The 22,378-nt window shown below is 46.7% G+C and overlaps 1 protein-coding gene and 1 long non-coding RNA gene across 2 annotated transcripts; one reads left to right on the top strand and one right to left on the bottom strand.

Moving 5' to 3' along the window:
- Positions 1-9,452: 9,452 nt before the first annotated feature.
- LOC138152237 (uncharacterized) lies at positions 9,453-11,919 on the bottom strand. The gene is made up of 2 exons (XR_011166063.1): positions 11,810-11,919; positions 9,453-9,995 (listed from the first exon to the last, which is right to left on the bottom strand). It is a non-coding gene; the product is annotated as an uncharacterized lncRNA (long non-coding RNA).
- Positions 11,920-16,361: 4,442 nt separating this feature from the next.
- Positions 16,362-19,485, top strand: CBX8 (chromobox 8). The gene is made up of 5 exons (XM_069076086.1): positions 16,362-16,570; positions 16,993-17,036; positions 17,212-17,277; positions 17,384-17,450; positions 17,695-19,485. Exons 1-5 carry the CDS (start codon positions 16,502-16,504, stop codon positions 18,553-18,555), a joined length of 1,107 nt encoding a protein of 368 aa, XP_068932187.1. The 5' UTR covers positions 16,362-16,501; the 3' UTR covers positions 18,556-19,485.
- Positions 19,486-22,378: the final 2,893 nt, after the last annotated feature.

Raw genomic sequence — 22,378 nt, 5'->3', positions numbered from 1 at the left:
AAGAGGGGGGGCAGGGATCGAGGTGGGTGGGGGAGGACGTCTGGCTCTTTTCCACTCGTGAGAGCTGGTTGCTGAGATACCAGCTAGCCAATAATATCTCACCAGCTCACTCCAGGCTCGGCTCTGTTGCCTTATATGGTGTAACCATTCCGCGGGGCGCTGGTACATATCACCATATATGGGCAGGAACCTAAATACAGTATATACCTTGTTCTCCCTTTGCCCAAGACAAGTTAAAAGGCGATTGATGGAGCGCGCTGCCAAGACCACGCTGCAGCATGCCCCAGGACCCCAAAGGTCAGGGAGGGTGGGAGTAGTGTGGCAGGAGGGACCCATCCTGCCCAGATGTTGCAGCCTCAATTCCAGCCCTGCCCCAGATGTGGCACTAGGAATGTACCATCTGCCGCTGCAGCCCGGGTTTTTGTTTCTTTTTCTCCTCTGTTCTCGCTCTAGGTTTCCGAGGTTGCAGATGCAAATGAACCAGGATTCAAACCTAATCTCTTTTGTTTAAATCAGAGCCTGAGAAACTGAATGTGGAAAGATAGGGAGGGAGAAGAGAAAGGGTCCCTCGAAACAGGTGTTTGGGGGTTCTTCTAGCTTCCTCCATATGCTTCACTCATCCTAATCCAAAAATGGTGCGGATATAATTTAAGCAATTGGGAGCTGCAACTGGTTCCCGACCTCTTGGGGATGCCCTTCCTTCTCAGTCCTCTTCTTCTTCTCTAAAACCCCACTTCGTCTCTCCCAGGGTCTTAGACCCCGGAGGTGTGCGCTGACGATGGAGATGAGAAAGGTGGTCAGGATGGGTTGAAGTGAATTTATCAGTTGGGTTTTTTGTCCCAGCTACCTTAGAGGAGGGAGCACCACGGCCACCTCCCTACGTGGGGTCATAACACCGGGGGAGTAGAGAACTGAGAGGCATCGGAGTCCTGCCTTATTACTGCTATTACTGGTCCACAGATCTCTCTGCGTTTTCCTGACGTCAAACGCATTGCTCACAAGCTCACAAACTGTCTTCTAACTCACACTCTTGAATCTGAAACAGTTCATGATTCCGAGTCCCTTATCAAACTCTATCTGGAGAGAGAGAGAAGAACCCAAGCTCTTGGGAATGTGAAAGAGGCGTTCTGGGGGGACTCTCTAATTTCCAGGGGGCAATCTTCGTTAGGCAAGAATGGTTTTCTAGAAGACCTAATATCTTAAGTTTGAGGCATTTAAGTTCTCATTCTCCTACGTTACCTGACATATAAAGAATGTCCGTAACCTTTACTTCTCATGCTAAGGTCTTTATAGAAAGATCTGTGGCTTCCTTTCTTTCTCCCTACTTCTGGCCAGGACACGCCACCCACAGTAAGAGTGGGCTTAAGCAACCAGTGGAGACGGCGATTTAGGAAGGTATAAAGCTGGAAGCCCGGCAAAAAGAACTTAGATTCCCAGTTCTTGTTGGAGGAGTAGAGCTAAATTGGGTGTGCCTCATCATGGTTCCGCACGTGTTAGAAATTGAGGGATGCCCGGGATGAAGACAGCTAGGGCACAACCTGGGCGAGACCAGAGAATCTCCTGAACCAGTTCTTCAGGAATTCAGTCTCCAGTCGGACCAGACTGGCCCGGGGCTTGTTGGACCTAGCTTCATATGTCGTGTAGATATATCTGTAAATGCCTCAGTCTCACTCCTAGCATCTCCAAGCACCGCGCTCCACCTCATGACGGTTCTCGAGATCCAGCTATTGATTCCCTAGGGAATGAGGACAGGAGGACTTGATTTTACTGCTCCAGAAAAGAGTTCCCCTTCCCGCATTCTGTCCAGCCCCAAAGGTGAAAACCCTGTGAAAAGACATGATCTCTCCTGCTAGGTTCAGAAATTCCTCTAGGTTGGAACAGAAGTTCGGGTTCGAATCAGGTTCGTGACAGTTTCTCAGCTTAGGCTCAGACTGCAGAGAAGTCACTTTCTCCTGGTCTTCAGAAGAGGCTATTTCCAGTAGCATGATGCCACCTATAGAATGTACCTGGAATTAATCTGGAGTTGGGATTTAGCAGTCAGCCGTTTGTAGGGAGCTAAAAGAAAGCTCCTACGGAAAGATTTTCTTAAAGATTGATTCATGGTCTTGAAAAGTATAGTCTCTCCGCCCAGAATTTCTTCCCCCCTCCTTTCCACCTTCTCATCCTCCTGTCTCCTTGCACGCACCTCGTTGATGCCATTAAAAAAAAATATATCGTCACTGGAGAAACTGAGTCTTGGAGTGGAATTTTACACCGATCATGGGCCCAACTCCCTTCCCCACACTTCCTCAGTGTGTATTTTTCTTGGAGAGGTATGCCTACTAACGTATATATGTCCAAAGTATTCTTGAGAATCGGAGGAGAGGGAGAAGGGAAGGGAGGGAGAGCCTGGAAGATATTGGTGCTCATATGAACTCCTATGGTAGTATCCCACGGTTTATTAAGAACACCTTAGTGTGATGGCAGGTGTGTATCTCCTCTCTTTTTAGAAGTGCTGCTGCCTTAATTACTTCTTAATTCTTTTCCTCATTGACACTTAAGATGTTCCGAAGAGTCAGAGTGAGTCAGTGTGATAGAAAAGGATGGAGGAGGGGGTGGAACTATGTATGAATGGTGTTCTTCACCCCTTACTATCTCTCCGTCCCATGACCATAGCTGATTCTGGACCCAGGTTCCTGGATCCCTGAAGGATCTGATAACCTGGACCATTAGTAGTAGCAAGGTGTTCTTTTGTTTGCTGTTTCAGAATAGGTTTGTTTGTTTGTTTTGCAGCTAGGATACTCAGTGCCCTTGAAGGCAATCAAGATTCAATTCTTTCTGCCTTAGCTTGATGGAGTTACTCTTTACATTATCAACCACACTGTTCAAATAGAATGTCAGAAGATTTGAGAGAGCCTTGCTTGGAAGAGCCATACAACTTGATGGGTAATTGAATCTATAGGTGTGTATGTCCATAGGCAATATGTTCTCTGATTGTGTGATTTTTTTCATGTGTGTACTTATATACTCTGGAACCTCTAGATTCCTCATAATCACTGGCTGAGGGCTGAGGTAATGGAACTTTTCATGGGCCTAGAACAGCCTCTCCTCTCATCCTTCCCAGTATTTCATTCTAGACTGTCTTGTTCCTTTTCTTTGCTCTGTAAATTTCTTCCCCACACACACCCACCCCAAGGATCTTGCTAGCTAAGATCCCCAGGAGGAAGGTAACTGCTTTAGGCTGTTTCCTGATCAGCTCAGTACCACCCACAGTTGAAAACCATCTTGAGCCCTGAACCTCTGCCAGGATGTGAGAGAGTCTTGAAAAGATTATGCTCCTGAAACAGGTGTGTGTGTGTGTGTGTGTGTGTGTGTGTGTTTATAAATGTCCATCTCACTTCCTCGTCCTAAGAAAGAAGCAATGAAGAATTCTCTAGTTAATGGAACAAACCAGTTGAGTAGTATTATCCCTTTCTACCTTGGAACCCAGCCTGGGACTCCTTCTTTCATCTTCAAGCCTTTGAGATCTGGGATCTCAAAGTACTCCAGACAGTGAAACTTATATTTTCATTTTGTGAAAATTGAGGCCCAGGGAAAGTTTGATTCTCCACTGCTGGAGATGTGAGCTTATCTAAGGGAGATGTCTGCTACATTTCATACTTGGGCATAAATGAAGTTCTGAATGGGTCACTTTGAGGACATGGATCACAAGGAATGACACTGGACTAGATAAGCTTCAGAAGCTCTGAGTTATCGATTGGGGGCAGGGAGGCTAGTGTCTTCCCATGGGTGCATAGTTAATTCTGGGCAGGAATTCCTAGATCTTAGATCAGTGGGCATGGACGACTTGGATGGGTCCAGGTGAACCTCTTTCATCTCATCATTTCCTTACATATACTTGCTGTTTATCAGTGAATACTTTACACAGTCACATCTCATACATTCATTTTAACTCCTACATTTAGCTCCTTCCAAGAATATATACCTCCTATGGCATATCCATTGATCTCTGGAGTCCAGTGGAGTAAATTATTTACACAGGGTTTATTTTCTGAATAAATGCACCATCATGCACATTTACTGAAATAGGCTTCTTCAAATACACTTGTTCATACACATCTCATTTCATCTCAAAGGTAATAAAGAATTAGCTGCCTAGTTTTCCCAAGTGGCAGGGAGTGAAGGTCCCACCTGAAGGGTGGTCAGGAGGTGTCTGCCAGGCAGGAGGAATCTCGGGAGACTGTCTGGTCAGCTACTCTTCATTTTTGAGCTCTGATCCCCTTCCCGCTTCAGTAGGTGGAGCTGCTAGATCTACCCAAAGGTCCAAATTCTCCCTGCCTGGGATCCGAGTATCCAAGCTCTTTTGCTTTCACTCCAGTTTTGATCCAAATCTGCTTGAACTCAGGAGCAAACAACTCCCTGGAGTACTTCTTGCGTTAACTAGTTGCAGAGACTTCAAAGGGGCATGGCAGGGGAGGTAGGGAGCCCGAATTTCTGGAATCAGACCCTTCTTTCCCACACGCTCCAGATGTAGCCCAGAAAAGGAAGTCCCGTCCTTCTCCTTCCAAATCAGGGGCATCAGAGAATGATCCTATCCATCAGCTCCTGGGAGAACCCAAAGGGGAAGACGCCGCTAGTATACTTGTCACGGTTAGGGGGCCTGTGAAGATACTGGCTGTTACTGAGCCTCACAAAAGATTTATTATTACAAACTACAGTACTTGGCCTTGGAGAGTGGGATTAAAAAGGTGTGTATTTATAAAAAGAGAGAATCAAAACTATCCCTGGCTGTGTGGGGGCAGCTACCTATTTATTCCTAGTCCTGTCTCTGAACTGGGGACTAGATTCAAAAGAGTGAGGGACAGCCGGGCAGATGAAAAAGGAAGAAAGAAGTAGAAGAGGAAACCTTTTAATACCTTCACAGGGTTGTCCAAAATCTGCCCCTACAGCAAGTAGGAACATGCCACTATTTTGCTATTCTTTCCCTTTTTCTTCCACTTCACAGGACTTCTGAAATACTTGCCATAATCTATCCACTTGCTAAAATAACCCAAACCTCCTCTGCTCCCTCTTATAAAACTTTATCTGTTAATCCCTATCCTTCAGGGACGATCTGCCGGTTTTTCTCAGGACTTCAGCTGTATTGGTTTTGAGAGTAGTAGGGGTAGGGATTGGGGAAGATTCTAAAAAGGTCATGAAGATCAGCATTCCATTGCTATCCTGGATCCATCTCTTTAACCTGAATTTTTTTTACCTTTTTGAGAGGATAGCTCTTTTTCTAAATGGGGTGCTTGAGGAAGGCCCCCTCCCAGAAGATGTTTGCTGTATGTGAACACCTGACTTGGTCAGACCACTTTATTCATATTAACAGGGTGAAGACTTGAAGGGTTAAGACAAGTTAAAAAAAATCAGAACTGAACTGTTTAAAGTTTTCTCTCAGTATAAAAGTCCCAGATAAATTTTCTTGCCAATCTTATTCATGACTTTTTCCTTTAGAGGATTTTCTACAGGACATCATTCCATTGAAGAGGCTTTCGAGGGGGTAAGAATGTGTGTGTGGGGGGAGCAATCAAGTTGGGGAAAAGCCCCTTAAAAGACAGTTCCTCAATATGTTCCTTCCATTGTCTCCTGTTATCAGCTGTTCTGGCAGAGATTTGTCTGGGGTCAAATGACAGCTTATATTAAAGAAAAAAACATTTTTGGCCATTAATCCAAGCATAGGAAAAGAAGTCAATACTCTTTTCTCTACTCTTATTTAGTTTCTTTGAATCCTTCTCCTATCTTTTATGTTCTGGTTTGGGATTTCTGGGCTGCCAGTGACTCAGTGAGAAATATCAGTACAGGAAGGATGTACAGTGTTGAATATGGGACTTCAGCAGCTGTCCAGTCCCTGATTCACCTTGAATGAAGTGCTTAAGTTCAAAACCTTCTGAAACTTGAAGGGAAAGGAAATCCCAAGTATAAGCATCACCATTTACTTATTTTAAAAATCATCTGTATGTCTTCTATCAGAAACACATAGACAAACATTCATTGCTACCCCTGAATGCAATCTTTGGTTATAAACTTCACTTTTTCAGAAAGAGTGAGAAAAGTGGCATAGTGGATAGTAGCTTGCTTCAGAGTCAGGAAGAGAGGAAGGTTCAAGTTCTACTCTCTGACAGATGATAACTATGAGAAAGTTATTTAGCCTCAATACAACTCAACAATAATCTAGTATTTATATAGTCCACTAAAAGTTACAAAGCTATATATATGGCATATATGGCATCTCTTTTGACCTCAACAACAATTTAGTGAATTAGGTGCTACTATTATCTCCATTTTACACAGGAGGAAACAGGCTGAGAGAGATTTAGTGACTTGACTATGGTTGTACTACCAGCAAGAGTCTGAGACAGTCAATTTTCCTGACTTCAAGTCCAACATTCTATTCAATTGGGCTACCTAGCTGCATCTAAACATAAATTGCTTAGAAGATGTCACCCTGCAGAGGTAGGAGTTTCCTCATCTGGGAATTCCCTATATCACTGAAACCGCAGGTACAGCTCCTGATTGCTCTGCAACCCTAGACGAATCAATACTACCTTTATGTAAATTGGGATGGAAAGGTTAATACAAGTTGGTGAAGGTGAATCTGGTTTCAGAAGATTGCATATATTCTCCCTCCCTTTACAACCACCCCCAACATTACCTATTTTAAACGAGGTGAAGGGTGGAAATTTTGCGAGTAAATACGGTACCAATTTTCACTTAATTCGATTTCGAAAAGGAGAGCTAGTGAACCAAGCTGAAAGACTGAGAGAGAAGAGAAGCCCCTAAGCTCGATCTGAGGCATTTCAGGTTTGATTAGCCGACTGTGGCTACTCTGTCTTCTTCCTTGGGCTTGGGCTAGGTACCCTTGGTGGTCTTAGAGAGTCTTAACAAGCTCCTGGGAAAGAGATCTTCGTTTCCGATGCGAGGAGTGAGCGCTTGCGCAAGTCTAGAGCTGGCGGCTTGTCTGTCCCCTTCCCGGCAGCCTCTGAACCGTCAACAAAACTTCTGGGCGTGCGCGGAGCCAGCCCGAACCCCAGCACCCAGGCACTAGATGGACGCCCTGTTTTCTACCACAGGGATGGATAGTTTGGCACGGTCATCTCCCCGGGGAGGTTTCAAAAGGAAAAGCCCCAGAACTTGGTTCTTCGTGGATCTGGGGAAAATTCCAGTCCCTAAAAGGGAAACGCGTTACCGAGAGAAGAAGGTGCTGGATGGGGAAGAAGGATTGCCTTTCACCTGAGTGGGCTATCTATCTAGGTCAGAGATGAGAAGGCAATCCTAGACACTTCTGAAACCAGTTAACTCTCAGTCTATATGTGCTTCAAAAGGTTGCCCCAAACGCACTAACTAGCCAGTGGCAATCATAGCCCTTCAAGGATCCCGAAATCTTCACTGGGAAGTATGTCCTCTCTCTAAACTGCAGCCCCTCGATTTATGGGGAAAACACTGTGTCTGAATGGTGCCCTCCTTGGAAGGGAAATTCCTTCTAGATGTCATCTGCCGGGGGAGCGTACCTACCCTGATAGTAGGCTGCTCACAGCTACTCAGAATCTGTTTTCCTAACGTTAAAAAGAGAGAGAGAATAAACTCTGCTTCCTTCTTTCCCCGCTTCCCAACAAAAGTAATGAAAAAGGACCTCCAGTTTTTAACTCTTTTCATGGTCAATAGTATCTGTAGAATAAGTAATTTCTAATTTCTTTACTGGGGGAGGGAAGAGGGTAAAAACGAGTGTGAAGAATTAATAAGAGTACTTTGAACTCTCTGGGGGGTGCAACGAAAGCCGGCCGAACTTCTCATTAAAGCCCCCAGAACGGCTGCAAGCTTTGCAGGAGATGAGTTGGAGGCAGCTGAGAAAGTGCCTTCAGTTGTTCTCCTCAGGAGTTCATTTCTCATTCAGTCAACTACCGGGTTTTATTCACTGCATCTTCCCCAAAAGAGACTCAGGTAGCTTAAGGCTAGCTTGGCCGTTCCGAGGATTTGTGAGTAATAAGTGAAACAGTCCCTTGTCTTCTAGACGCTTCACTTCCAAAGAATCCACATTACAGCAAGCATTTATTAAGTCCTTACTATGGGCCAGGCACTGTGCTAAACTCTGGGGAGAGAATGAAAGGCAAAAGCCCGGTCCCTACCTTCAAGAAGCTCACATTCTAATGAGGGACACAACATGCAAAGAACTATGTGTACCAACTACCCACTCATCTCTGTGTATAAGTGGGTGTGAGGCAACAGTAATATCTTATGTCTATGCAACATTTTCTTCTTCTTACAATAACCCGACAAATTCAATAGTGTAGGTATGTTCAATGCCATTTTTGAAAATGAGATTGAGTGACTTGACTTACAGTGCCATCGTCCTATATATATATACATATACATATATATATACATATATATTTACATATTCTGTGGATAGCGAGGCTTGAAACCCTATTATCGCACTTCAAGATTGGTACTCTCAACACTGTCAGATTTACCTACCGCAGGCAGGACGCTTTCCCCACCCCCCCAAGTTTGTTCTCCAATAATTAGTGCCACTGGAGATCTTTTGCCCAAACCAATCGAAAGTCCTAGCGAGGGAACAGACTGTCTCAAGCGGGAGTGAAGTTTGTGGCAGTGGAACTTAGTTTTGCCTATCCTCTAACTTTTAGACCGGGTTCGAACTCAAGAACCTCAAGACAAGGCTTTTTACAATCATATTCTAACTAGATGAGCTCAGAGTAGTGCAAATGCTACGCAGATTCAAATACCTCCCGAAGCTACTGGACAAGGCATTCTATTTCTCATTGAGAGAATTTTTTTTCCGGCGTTCTTTCTGCTTCTACTTAATCTACCTCAAACTCCCCTCATTCGCATTTCCTAATGATGTCCACTCTAACAGTTTTCCCCTTGCTTCGCTTTTTCTCTCCCTCCCCATCTGAATCTGGTCTTCTTGAGCGTAAAAGTCTAGCCTCGGTTTGAGTCAACTCCTGCCCTAATCTTTAAACTTCATCAGAATTCAGAAATAATCCTGAACTGCTACAGGAAAACTAGTTCTTCGTTATGGTGGACGGAGGCTGGAGGGGAAGGACGAGATCTTTTCTTGCTTCTCTCAATCATCTGTAGCATACATTTCACTTCTAGGGGGGCAGAAGGCCCACGACCTTTCTCTTTGGCTTCATGTAGTCTCTGCCGACTTTTTCAGTCTCAATCAAAAGCTGGGGTAAAGGCAGAGGGGAAAGGGAAAGGAGGTACTCTTCTGCTTTCAGTCTCAAAATAGTCTTTCAGATATGAAGGAATAAGTTCCTTAGGGGAATCCTGAGTTCAATTTCCACAGTCTACCCTCACCCCTCTACTCTCTGTTTCCCCAGACTTATCTATTTATGCAAGCATACGGGAACACCCTGTGTATACAAGGGCACACACCCACACTTACACAGGCACAGTCAGGCCAGAAGAGAAACATTAAAAAAAATTATTTACTTGTACACTGCTGGGTTAACTGGAGCACAGGAAAACAGTTATCTTTGTATCTCTAGGTACATGCCTTTGTACATGCTTATTTACTTATATCTCTCCCCATTCTCCATTGACAGTTAAGGAGGTTCTGAACACAAGGAGATAGTCTGGAGCTGGCTGCTTTTGGGATTCCAGGAATAAAAACTGTGACCCAAATATGTTGGGGCCCCAGCTCTTTTAACCCTTTCCAAAGGACTTAGTTCTTTTAATTCTAAAACAAGAGAGAAGAAACCAGATCTGCTCCCCCCATTACCAGATCTCCTCATTCTTCTTCTTCCATGTCCATCTTTCTTACAGACAGGAAAGACAAAAGGAATCTGAGTTACCTCTGCTGGGGGGCTATTTCTAACTCAAATGAATATCTGATTCTGATTTTGAAGCCTCCTCCATCTCTCCAGGTCTTCCTGCAGCTGCCAATTCCATCAAGTCTGACTCCTGTCCTTATCTGGATGCTTGTCTTCCACTTTGGGGGAGGGACTTCTCTCCTGGTGGGAGAAAAAATAGAATGAAAGAAAAAAACGAAACAGAGACCCTCCAGCTCAGGAGTAAAAAGTGTTTATCTTCCCATAGAGGTTTTGGTTGATATATATTAAGATGCCTTGGGAACAGGCTTCTATGGGAGTTTGTGTACTTCAGGCTGCTCGTGAATGTCTATGGTGTGTATGTGAGTGTGAAATCTGGAGACACATGGCTCTGCTATAAATCATAAGCACTCACATTTATATATTGTTCTAATTCATATTTAAAATGCTTTCTTCACAAGAAGCTTGTGTATTGAGTGTCCCAAAAGTCTTAGTGCAGCTTTGCTTTACTAGGTTTCTTGTATGAAACCCATTTTACAAATGAGGAAACTGAGGTTTAAAGAGAATACCTGACTTGCCCAGGGTCACAAAACTAATAAATGCTGGAGCCTCAACTAAAACTTAGGTTCTCTTGAATGAAAACAAATAAACAACCCAGTCCTTTGTCTCCAGTGCAACAATGACTTGTCATAGCATTATTATAATGTAGCATTATCATAGACTAGCAGTGTTAAATCACTGACCGACCCTGTTTGTGTCATTGGGATGGTGAAGCTGAGTTGTAGGGAGAGAATGGCGAGGATGACTAACGTAGTGAGAGGGATTCCACGCTCTGTCTCACTGGGTGTGTGACTATCCCAAAGATTCCAGCGAAAAGTTATTAAATAGTCAAGTCTATTACGGGGAACACCCAGACTGTGGTTAACCTAGACTGTCCTTCAGTAAACTAGGTAAGGCCAGCTTGGCCCGACTTTCTGCTTCTTATACATACCACAACCTCGCTGACACCCACACAATCCCTCATATTCATGTGTAGATGTGCATTTTCATTCTCTGTAAGAGCCAGTTGGTGACACCAACAAGTATCCTCAAACTATCCCCACCTTGGTGAGCTCCAAGTTTCTCTGGAACTACTCACCCGCAGCAGTCCATCTGATTGACATACAGCCCCTGTCTCTGCACCCAGTCTAATAGGCAGTGCATATAGTGTTTCTGTTCTAAATCCGACAGAATTCCCTAGCCAAGACCCGGCAGGTCCGACACCCGCCAAGCTATTTAGTTTGAAACGCTCCTTAACTAGACAAAGCCCGGCCTCTCTCTCCCAGCCCTGGAGAACAGGCTGCAGCTTGTCGCCTGGGCAGTGACAGAGCAGCCGGAATAAGGAATGCCCTCTTTCATATCCAGCGGAGTTGTCCAAAGCAATTCCCGAAAGACTCCAAAGGATCTAAGCCCCTTGTGTAGCTATGGGACTGAATGGTTAACCCACCTATCAAGTCCCTGGGATCCGAATTTGGGAATGATTCTTGGCCCTCCCACGGTCTTAAAGAGTTCGTTTTTCGCGGAGGTGTCTCATCTGCTTTGGAAAATTCAATAAGGGGAATACATTCCAAGGAGTTCTTGGTTCCAGGATCCGGGTTCAAGACTTCATTTGATAAAGCTCAAGAGAGGATCTCAGGTCTTGATTCTGGATTCTGCTGGACTGGGTGTCCCTGACTCCTCCGCTGACTAGAGAGGAGCCACTTACAGATTTGGAAAACAGGTGTCTTGAAGGAGGCCAAGTATCAATAAACAAAACTGATGACCAGGGGACTTATCTTAGGGGGTGGGGAGAGGGGCAAGGGGTAATGCTAAATACTCTGCTGGTATTTTCCTTCATAAAAATGCAATACGAGAGCATTTGGAGCATTTGATTTCCACTTTCATCCCCCCCCCCCCCCAGTCTCTGAAGACACTCAAATTGCAGCCATATGGGGACTAAGGTAATAGGAAGCAGTTACCTTATTTACTGCAGAAGCGGTGCAAGTCCTCTGCTAGGGAAAAAGCCGGCTAGCGGAGATCTAGTCTTTATTCAGAGTTGTTTCCCTTTGGTTTAAACTTTCAGTGTCCCACCCCACTCCACCCTTATCCGGGCCCTGACCTTACTTCACTTAAAGTGGGGTAAAATCCTAATAGTAAAATGAATGACAAAAGCAGATTAAGTGGAAGGAAGTAGAGGTGAGTTCAGAGGGAGTTTTCCTTTGGTGGAGAGAGGTGGGGCAAGAAGAAGTGCTGGTGGTCTCCAATTGACTAGTTCGGGAGGAAATAAATGTTATGGACTATTCAGAAAGAATCTGGCCACAGGCAACTGTGGGGGAACATTTGGCATTGCAGGGTTAGAGTGGGAAAGGCCCATTTGCCGATCTCCCTGGCCTCCTCCACCCTGCCCCTCCCAATGAGCTTGCAGGAATACTGGGGTTCTGGATACAGTCTCCTTACCTTGATCAATTGAACTCATTTTCTTAAGGATTCTCTTCACTCTTTTCCCCTTCTTTTTCTTTTCTTTTCTCATCTTTCTTTCTCTCCTCCCCTCCTTTCCTTCTTCCCTTCCTCTCTTCTTTTTCTTTTCTTTTTAGTAAATTTTTTTTATCCTTACTGCAACCCACTTCAACTCCTTCATACCTTAAAATGGGGATCAGACTGGTTCTCTTGGAGGGGAGGGGGCTAGCAAGTTTCCCAAGCCTACCACTCTTGTCAAGAGTCCAACTGCATTTTTTCCACAAAGCAGGTGGGAAACGGAGATTTTAATTCCTGAGAGTGGTGTTTATTGGTACCTATTTCGTGCATGCACTTTACCTCCAGCCTTCATCTGGAATAAACTCGATGTTGTTTGGGAACCAAGTGGAAACTCTCTGACCTTTGAGATAATAAAGCCTCATTAAATGCACTTGCTTTTCCTAACATATTTTGACCTTAAAACTGAAGATTTTTTACTTGCCTGAGTTGGCAGGGGAAAGAGGAAGGTAATGGGGAGGAGAGGAAAAGGAGAGAGGGAGAGGGAAGAAGGGAAGGATAGAGAGACAGAGAGAGAGAGAGAGAGACAGGAACAAAGAGAGAGACAGAAAGAGACAGACATAGGCAGAGATAGACACACAACGAGACAGACAGATGGACAGAGACAGAGGAGAGAAAGACACCAAGACAAAGATTAAGGGAAACCTACAGAAAAACACAGAGAGACACAGAAACTCAGACAGACATACACACACAACCCTCAGAGACAAACAGAAAGAAGCAGAGAGACAAAGAGACAAAGTGGGGAGTTTAGGAACACCGGATAGAGAAAAGTAGAGAAGGAGAAAGACAAAGAGAGAGCTATAGAGTCAAAGAGAAACAGAGGAAAGGAAAGAGGGAGAGGCAAATTTAGACACAGAAGAGAGAAGGAAAGAAGAATGATGCAAACAGAGAACACCATAATGACATAGGTTAATGTATTTCAACGCTTCGTCTTTTTCTTAATACATTAGTCCTACTGAAAAAGGGGAAACTGAGTTAAGGAAAAGAAGAGGGATACAGAAATAAAGGAAGAAAAAAAGAAAGAAAGAGAAAGAAAGGAAGGAAGGAAGGAAGGAAGGAAGAGAAAGGAAGGAAGGAAGGCAAGAAGGAAGGCAGTAAGAAAAGAAAAGAAAAAAAAAAACAACAGGAAGGGAGCCAGCTTCTTCAATACGAAACTGAAACCCTCAAATTCTAAACGTAGCTCAGGAACCTCTAGGTCTCTAAAAGCGCCCAAAGCAAACATAACTATTAGGAGTAAGTGGCAGTAAAATCACTGATGGGTGAAATGCTGAGAAATACTATCTTAAGATAAATAACAAAACTCTTCGATAACCATTAGTTATGTGAGGGTGTGGGTGTGGGTCAGTCAGGGTTCTCATTCTCTTTTGTTGGGAACTGTCCCCTGGCTGCAGAGAGAATCTACTAGTGTCCCGAACTCTTGATCCCAGAACTAACAACCATAATGATCTGGTCTCTCTGGATGTAAATAATTCGAACCCAAAGTAACTTGATACCCAGAGCCGAGCCCCAGATCCCCATTTACTTGCCACAGTTGGAGGGGGTGAGAGACTGGGGAGGGGGAACGGAGAGGGGGAGTGAAATGAAGATGGTGGGCTTTTTCGGGGCGAGGAAACCAGAGACTTATAGGCGGTTGAGGTCTACTTTATTTTTACTGCCCAAACTGTTGGAAAGTATTTAAGCTTAAACAGAAACAGCTGTATCGCTGGCACCGTCCGTCGAAACTATTTGTAACCGTGAATGACTTTTTATGATTATGAACTTTGCTGTCTATTGGCCTCTCTCAGGAAACTTCTTTGGCTCCTAAAGGCGATTTTTACGCAATCTGCGGATATTTCGTTAGGAGGGAGAGAGTTCAAGAGAGGGTCCTAAGACTTACCGCTAAAGCCTTAAAGTCCTGGAGGTTAGACGATGAACCCAAATCCTTTTTGTCTAAAGGCAGTGGGGAGTGGGGGAAGGAGAATGTAGAGGAAGAGCAGTTCTGCGTTAACGTCCTCCCTCCCCCATCCCATCTTCCCCATCCATTCAATCGTCTAGACCCTCTAAGACACTTCTTGGACTGGAGACGAGTTTTCCGCTTAGGGTTTCCTGTCCCATCTCTAAGTCAGTTGCGTCGAGGTTTTTGTTTGTTTTGCATTTTTTTTTTCTCGTTTATAGGGAAAGAAACTGTTTCCAGGTCAGTAGTTGTAGCTAAGTCTTTTTCTAAAAAGTGGGAGTTGTATCTTTAAATGATTAAGAAATGGGAAGAGAGCTCTTCTGACAGCGCCTCCCTCCCTGCTACACCGCCCCCCCCCCCCCCCCCCCCCCCCCCCCCCCCCCCCCCCCCCCCCCCCGCTCCCGCTCCCGCTCCACCCTTACCTCAGAGTTTAGTCTAGGAATAAAGAAAGCGAAGAACCGTCATCCCCTGTGAATGTGTACCCCTTCCTAACTGCAGGGGGTATCTCTCCAGCCGCAGAGAGAACGTCACTTATTAGGGTCCTGGACACTTCTGTTATCTCCCTAAGTCTCTACCTCTACCCAGTCTGGGCAACAAAATACCAGCGCCACCTCTGAGCTTAGTCCACAGTCAATTCTTTTGAGTTTTTCCTCCCAGCCCCCACACATCGCGGCCCTGCCCTTTATCCGCACCAAACGTCGAGAATAGATCGCTACCGGAAACGCGCTGCCTAGGCCAAACGGCTGCCGGTTCGGCGGCGACTTTGCTGGAGACTTTGCAGCCCCTGGGCTTCGAGCAAGCGGGCCTTGGCTGGTGCCAACTGGCGAGTTGGCGCAATCTCGGTGCAAGGCGCCGAATCTGTGTGCATCCAAGAGCCTATGTGCGGCGGGGTTAGTAACCCATGGCCACATTTACTGACCTCGATCACTTGCAAATTAATTCACTGCAATGGAAATCGGAGAATCGCGGGTGGCGGTCTGGATTGGAATGAGGGTGGGGTGGAGAGGGAGCTTGGGGGTCGATATCAGGATCATATTAAGAAGCAGGGGGCAGGTGGATGAGAGTGAAAGGGGATCTGAAGAGAAAGGGCGAGTTGACGTCGCCACTATAGGTCTTTAGTGGCAAAGAGAAGAATGAGGGGCAATTATGCGGATAATTCAAGTCCTCCACTTTTGTCTCAATTACCAACCACGGAATCTAGACAATTGCCTCGAGTCTCAGATCACTAGATTAGTGGGTGGGTTCCCGTGGAGGGGGAAAGGGTCAGGAGAGACAGGTGCCAGAGGGTGGAGGGTCCTGGGAGTATTGGGGAGGAGAGAGGGACATTGACTTGACTAGTGAGATGGAGATAGAATGGTGTGTGTGTGGGGGGGAACTGTTGTCATGGAGACGTAGGGTCCGTGCTTGGAGGGATGGAGTGGGGGGAGGGGCGAGGAGAGAGTAGAGGAGAGCGTAGTCGGGTGCTTGGGACGTAGCCGGGACCTTTCCCATTTTTAACACCTGTACATTGTGCATTGTGCAAGAGCTGCAGAGTTGGCGTCTGGGAGCAGCCTCCTAGCTGTCTGCAGCGGAGGGGGCGTGGTAAAGGGGGAGGGAGGGGATCCGGGGGATGTAGGGTAGGGTTGGGGTCTGCGGAAGGGTGAGGATCGCGGCTGAGACCACAGTGCTGTTCTCTGGGAGTGGTTGGGAATCATTTGGTCTCGTGGAGGGAACCTTGGAGGAGGGCGTCAGTCCAGACGACCGGCAGGGTTGGAAGGGACACCCCTCCTCCCCCTCCTCAGACTGACAGCAGCTGATTCCACCCTACTTTACGTCACTTCCGCTCTCGGCCTTTTTCCTTTCCCCCCCCTCTTTCCACCCCGTCTCTAGTGTCCCTCCAGACTCCACCTCCCACCGCCGTCCCCCCCTCGCAATTGGAACTCGGGTCACGTAGCAACGCGGGGGAGAAAGTCAGAGGGGGGCGTAGCTGAGGCGGGGCGGACTCCACCTCGACCAATCAGAGATCTGCGGAATATTCCACTGTCCTCTCCGCATTAGCGACGCCGTTAGCAACAAGTGGGGAGGGAGCAAGAGGGGGAGGGGGGGAGAAGAGAAGGAGGGGGAGGGAGAACTGACGTAAGCGGGGGAGTATTATGGTCTGTCGTGCGCTGGCTGCTGCTTTTCTGCTGCTGGAAGCGGCCAAGGGGGTAAGCGACGAGTCAACATGGAGCTTTCTGCGGTCGGGGAGCGGGTGTTTGCGGCCGAAGCCCTCTTGAAGCGGCGCATCAGAAAAGTAGGTGCTCGCAGGCCTCAGACCAAGGCCCCTGCCTCCCCTCCCCTCCTCATCCCGGTGCCCACCCCCTGCAGCAGAGCTGCTTCCCTTCCCCCAGGTCCCAGCAGCAGCAGCAGCAGCAGCCTCGGCGGCCGTGGCGGCGGCTCTGGCTCTGGCTCTGAGGCTCAGGCTCTTTCCCTAGACTTGCAACGATACACAGATTACATGGGTGGGGGTGGGGAGAAGGGGGACGAATGTATATGCGTGTGTGTGCATGCACTTTGTGCAGCATTTCATGCACGGGGTGGCAGATGCACTGGGCGCATGCCTTATGCACTTGGGTTTCACGCATTCATTTGGTGCATGCATTTTTGCATGCATTTCTACTGTTTTCGTCATGCATTTTTCCTGTGCACACACATATTTTACCTTTGCATCCGCAGGGACGAATGGAATACCTCGTGAAATGGAAGGGCTGGTCTCAGAAGTAAGTAGGTTATATATAATTGGTGGCCCTAGACTGTTATTAGGGAGATTTTTCTTTCTCTTTCTTTTCTTCTTCTTTGCATAGAGATACAAAAGAAAGTTGCATATACTACACTTCTTTAGCCTCCCTCCCACCCCCTGGAACTTATTTTCCCTTCTCCTTGACCTTTTCATAGGTATAGCACCTGGGAACCTGAGGAAAACATACTAGATGCCCGACTTCTCGCAGCCTTTGAGGAAAGGTACAGGCCATTCCTAGCCCTCCGTGTAGCTGTGGCTTTGATCCAGCCCGGAATGGGAGTTCGGATTTGTTTTCTTTCTTAACACCCCCTTCCTTCCTCCTCACAGGGAACGAGAGATGGAGCTGTATGGCCCCAAAAAGAGAGGTCCCAAGCCCAAAACCTTCCTCCTCAAGGTAGGATGCAGCCGCCAATGGCTGGGAGGGATATTGTTGGGACAGGTAGGTATGTATGATGGTGGGAGAGTTCATTAGGCTGGTAGACTGGTAGGGGAGTTTATAAAAGTTCATATTCAGTCCTTGAGATAGCCCAGGGCCGGTTGTCATCCGGCAAGCAAAGGATGGTAAGGGGAGGGGATTTGGGGAAGGGGTGGAAGGGCCCAGCCCCAAAGCCATTAACATCGCTGTTTCTCTTTTGCAGGCACAGGCCAAGGCTAAAGCGAAAACCTATGAGTTTCGGAGCGACTCAGCTCGGGGCATCAGGGTTCCCTACCCAGGACGATCTCCCCAGGAACTTGGCTCCACTTCTCGAGCTCGGGAGGGACTTCGAAACATTGGCCTCTCCCCACCGGGGAGCAGCAGCAGCACCAGTACCAGTAGCACCTGCCGAGGGGACTCAGCTCGGGAACGGGAACGGGAACGGGACCGGGACCGGGGGACTGGGAGACCGGACGACAAACCTAGCTCTCCAGGGGATAGCTCTAAGAAACGAGGCCCCAAACCCCGGAAGGACCTTCGGGACCCTTCCCAGCGGACCTCGGGGGAGCCAGGGGACAGTCTTGGGGACTACCTCAAAGGGAGGAAGATGGAGGATGCCCCCTCTGGGGCAGGAAAGTTCACTGCTGGGCACAGTGTAATCCAGTTGGCCCGAAGGCAAGACGCAGACCTAGCCTGCACTGTGGCTAGTCCCAGCGGAGGTGAGGCTGGGGGCAAACTAGCTGTGGACACCTACCCACCCAGAGTCATAAAGCACAGGGCAGATTTTCTGGAGGCCAAAGGCCAGAGTGGCTTGGACTCTGGAGGCCCTCGGGTCCGACATGGCTCCGGCAACCCAGGTTCAGTTGGGAGCTTATATCGGGACATGGGGGCCCAAGGGGGTAGACCCTCCTTGATTGCCAGGATCCCTGTAGCCAGAATCCTCGGGGACCCTGAGGAGGAATCCTGGAGCCCATCCTTGACCAACCTGGAGAAAGTGGTGGTCACAGATGTGACCTCAAACTTTTTGACCGTCACCATTAAGGAAAGCAACACGGACCAAGGTTTTTTTAAGGAAAAAAGATGAATTTCTGGAGTCCAGCCAGAAAGCAGGAAGGAGTGAGAGACAGAGAGAGAAAGGAAATTTGGCATAGTACTTTTTATTTCTGGATAGGATCTAGCCAAAGCTTGGATCCTTTCCTTTCACACCCCTCCTCTTCCTTCCCCAATCCATCCCCAATATTGGTTGGAAAGATTATCTCTAGAGTTATATTTTCTATTAGATGTAAATATGTTATTTAAGAAAATATCTAAATATATATATATTTCAACTCTTGAAGTTGTTTTATTTAAAACAAGAGACTCAAATGTGGATTAGTTACCACCCAGAATGGAATACCACCCTGAAGACTTACTGAGCTCCAGGCAGGAGGAAACCAACATACAGACTAAATGATGGTTATGCCCAATTCTGTCCTTTTGACCTTTTTGATTTCTGATGTTCTGATGCTTTGGAGTCACCGTGGACACTGAGAAGGCTGGAAATTTGGGAGGGAGGGAAAAACCTTGTATTGTACAAAGTGCTCCTCTAAGGCTGAAGGCTCCTTACCTAAAACATGGATTGTGACTAGAGGTGTTGCTAATGACATGATCCAGGTAGTGTAGCCAGGCTATCTCCTCAGACAACTAGGTATGAAGAAGCTATATTGAAACCACAGCAAAGCATGTCCCTCCTCCCCTTCTTCCATTGGCCAACTATGGTCATGGAAGAGCTTTTTCTTCCCCCAAGAAAAAAAAATTAAGTCTTTTTTAAAAAAGGATTAAACATCTATTAGAGTGAAAAGTATTAACTTGAATTACCTTTTTTTTTTTTTCCTCCTGCTGATGAAGGTGAGCTTGGGGAGCAGGGGACATGTCCAAGGAACAACACTAGAAATGCACTTTATAGGAGATGAAGCATATATGATGCTCTGTGTGTATATACTCGCAAATATATATTATATATACACACACAGAATGTATGTATAATCTCTTTCCCTTGATTCCTTTCCTTACTCCGTAAAACAACAAACATAATGTGTTTACATTCCCGAAATGCCAGGATAAATTGGGAGAATTGCCTGTCACTACCCACAGTGCAGGACCATCACTCTTTTGCAAGAAAAGTGTTTTGGGTTTAAACTCCCCCCACCCTCTTCTCCCATTTTATCCTTGGAGGGAGAGGAGGATCCAACTCCCAAGAAAAGTATTATGTCTTTCTTCTCTTTAGAGATGCCGAATCGCCCCCGCCCCCCATTCCCTTCTGGCTTTCAGAGAGAAGTTGCTTTCACCCCACCCCCACCCCAGGCTGAGGCTCCCATTGCTCGCTCAGCTGGAGCGGGGTGGGGGCGGGGCCGGACGGTGGTGGGGGCGGTTGGGGAGGCTTCGCTTGTTCCGTTCCTCACCTTGCTCTGAACCTCGAGATGGAACCCCTGCGTTTCGTCTGGACTCAGAGCTGGGGGAGATTGTATCTTCGAGGCTCAGACAGGAAGAGGGGAAGAAGGAGAAATGCAGTGTTTCTATCCAAGAATGTGCACCAGAACTTTTACTGTTTTTTTTTTTCTTGAAAGCAAAAGCTATAATTTATAGGCTTTTTCGATTCGTGGAGTGTTCTCTATTTGAACTCTGTATTCAAACTCGGCCAAGGGGAGGGGGTAAGGGGAGGAGAAGCGGGGTTGATTTGGAGAACTGCTACAGAGATGGAGGAGGGAAATGTGTATATACGTACGTACATACTTATATGTGTGTATACATATGTAAGTGTGTATATCTCCATACACGCACGTATGTATGTGTGTATATGTGTCTATATATTCTATTTCAATATAGACATTTCGGAACTAATTGCGGCGCAGAGTCTTTGGATATTCGGTCATCTCTGTTGGTTTAAAAGCACAAACTTGTCCCACAATTAGTTAAAGAGCGAATACCGACCCCAACCTCTCTTTCCCCTCCGATCTGTGTCCTGTGCTTCTAGGACCAGAGAAGCCCAGGAATTGAGGGCTTTTTCATTGGGGAATTTGGAGCCCGGGTCGAGGTTACTCGCCAGACCGAAGCACAGATTCAGGACTACCCTGAAGTCAGAGAGGCTGGGATGGGATGGAGAGTGGGGATGGCTCCTGAGGTGGGGCGAGTGCGGAGATCCTTGCTAGTCTCTTCCTCTTCCATCACTTGACACTCCCCCCTTCCCGTCCCCCACCTCTAGGCTCTCCTCTCTCCTCTCAACTTTCTGACCCTTGAAGGACAAAAGGGAAGACAAAATTAATAGATGCAGTTTTGTTGCTTCGAGTTGAAAATTGCAAATTGCGCCTGTACAGAAGAGCTCCCAGAATGGGCTTTTTTACCTGATCATATTTGTAAAATTGGTCTTTGAAACTTAGTTTGTATAAAGAACCGAAGTGAGCAAGTGTATCTTCTTAAATGTCGATGCTATTTTTAGCTGAAACAATACAAGGGACATGTATGTTACCATGTGTATGATAACTCGGAGATGCGTTGAGGTTATCTGACTGCCCCTTTCCTCTTCTTCCCTTTTCCGTTTCCCCATCCTTTTTTTTTCTCTTCTCTTTCCCCTTTCACTTCCTTCCTTCCTCCATTCCTCAGAGCCCGAGTTTCTCATTCCCTGTACCCTCCATCACGCAAACCGGGTTCACCACAATACCGGTGGTTCAAGCCCTTCTATTCAGGCGTCTGTGTGTGCGTGTGTATGTGTGTGTCCAGTTCACACCGCTGTACTACGATCCAGATTGGGTGGGGGGGTTGGGTGGGGGGAGGTAGGGAGGGATAAGGGGGAGCCTTATGTATGTAGGTATCTACATATATGCTGAATGTGTGTTTGGTTTATTTAATTCTAAGATTTGTACAAATCTCCAAATCGATCTCCGCCTCAGAGCTAAAAAGTGAAACTTCAATAAGTTATCTTCTGCAATTCTGAATGTCTATATCCAATACCCGCTTTTTATGTGTTTAAATATATACTTTGTAAATAGAGCATTGTCTCAGGTTTCTTGTCCCTCGGAGACTCCTCTTTCTCTCCCCTTCCCCACTCCCTCCTTTCTTCTCCACCCTGGCTTCTGATGTCACCAAAGGCCCTTCCTAAATTTCGGGGAATCCCGACCTTGGAGAAAGGCCAAAGGCCTGCATTCCCTCCTTTCTTTTCTCTATTCTGGGGCGCAGCAGCTTCCAAAACCATCATCCTGCACTTTGAGCTCTGGGCTGGACTGGACGTCTGGAGGAATGAACCTCAGGGTCTTTTCTCCACTTTCTTTTCCACTTTGGGTCTCTCTCCTTTAGGGCCAAGCTTTGGGTCACTGTTCTATTTCTCTCTCAGGGTCTCTGGCGCCCCTGATTTCAGCACTTTTTTTTTTTTAATCACTGGCCTCCAAATGGTCTGAATTTCTTGAAGTCTGAGGTCCATGGAACCTAATGATTCTTATAATATCCCTCCCTGGGTCCCGGGCTTTCTTGTCCTACCCTAGGCTTTCAGCTGGAAACACTTCCTGCCCCTGATCACGCCTGGGAACCCCTCTGCCCCCATAGGCCCGACCTCCCCAGCTCTCCCCGAAATGGAGCCCCTTGAGCCTATTGATTGAGGAATTTAATTCTCGGGTATTGCTAGGCAACTGCTTCCTCCTGGAGCCGAAGAGAGCTCACTGATATGATTAGTTAACCAAGAGCTCAGGCATCAGGGAGCAGAAGTCTCCTTCCCTTCTGCCACTCCCACCCCTCCAGCCACAATCACCCTTCTTGACCAAATGCCCAGTACACCCAGAAGGTTTCAGCTTGTGGTGTAGTGTGTGTGTGTGTGTGTGTGTGTGTGTGTGTGAGAGAGAGAGAGAGAGAGAGAGAGAGAGAGAGAGAGAGAGAGAGAG

The sequence above is a fragment of the Petaurus breviceps genome, unplaced genomic scaffold (assembly GCF_028583685.1).
Source record: "Petaurus breviceps papuanus isolate PSGF00001 unplaced genomic scaffold, PetGlider_PUasm1.0 90925, whole genome shotgun sequence".
NCBI classification, from domain to species: domain Eukaryota; kingdom Metazoa; phylum Chordata; class Mammalia; order Diprotodontia; family Petauridae; genus Petaurus; species Petaurus breviceps.
This window is presented reverse-complemented; position numbering and strand designations above follow the sequence as displayed.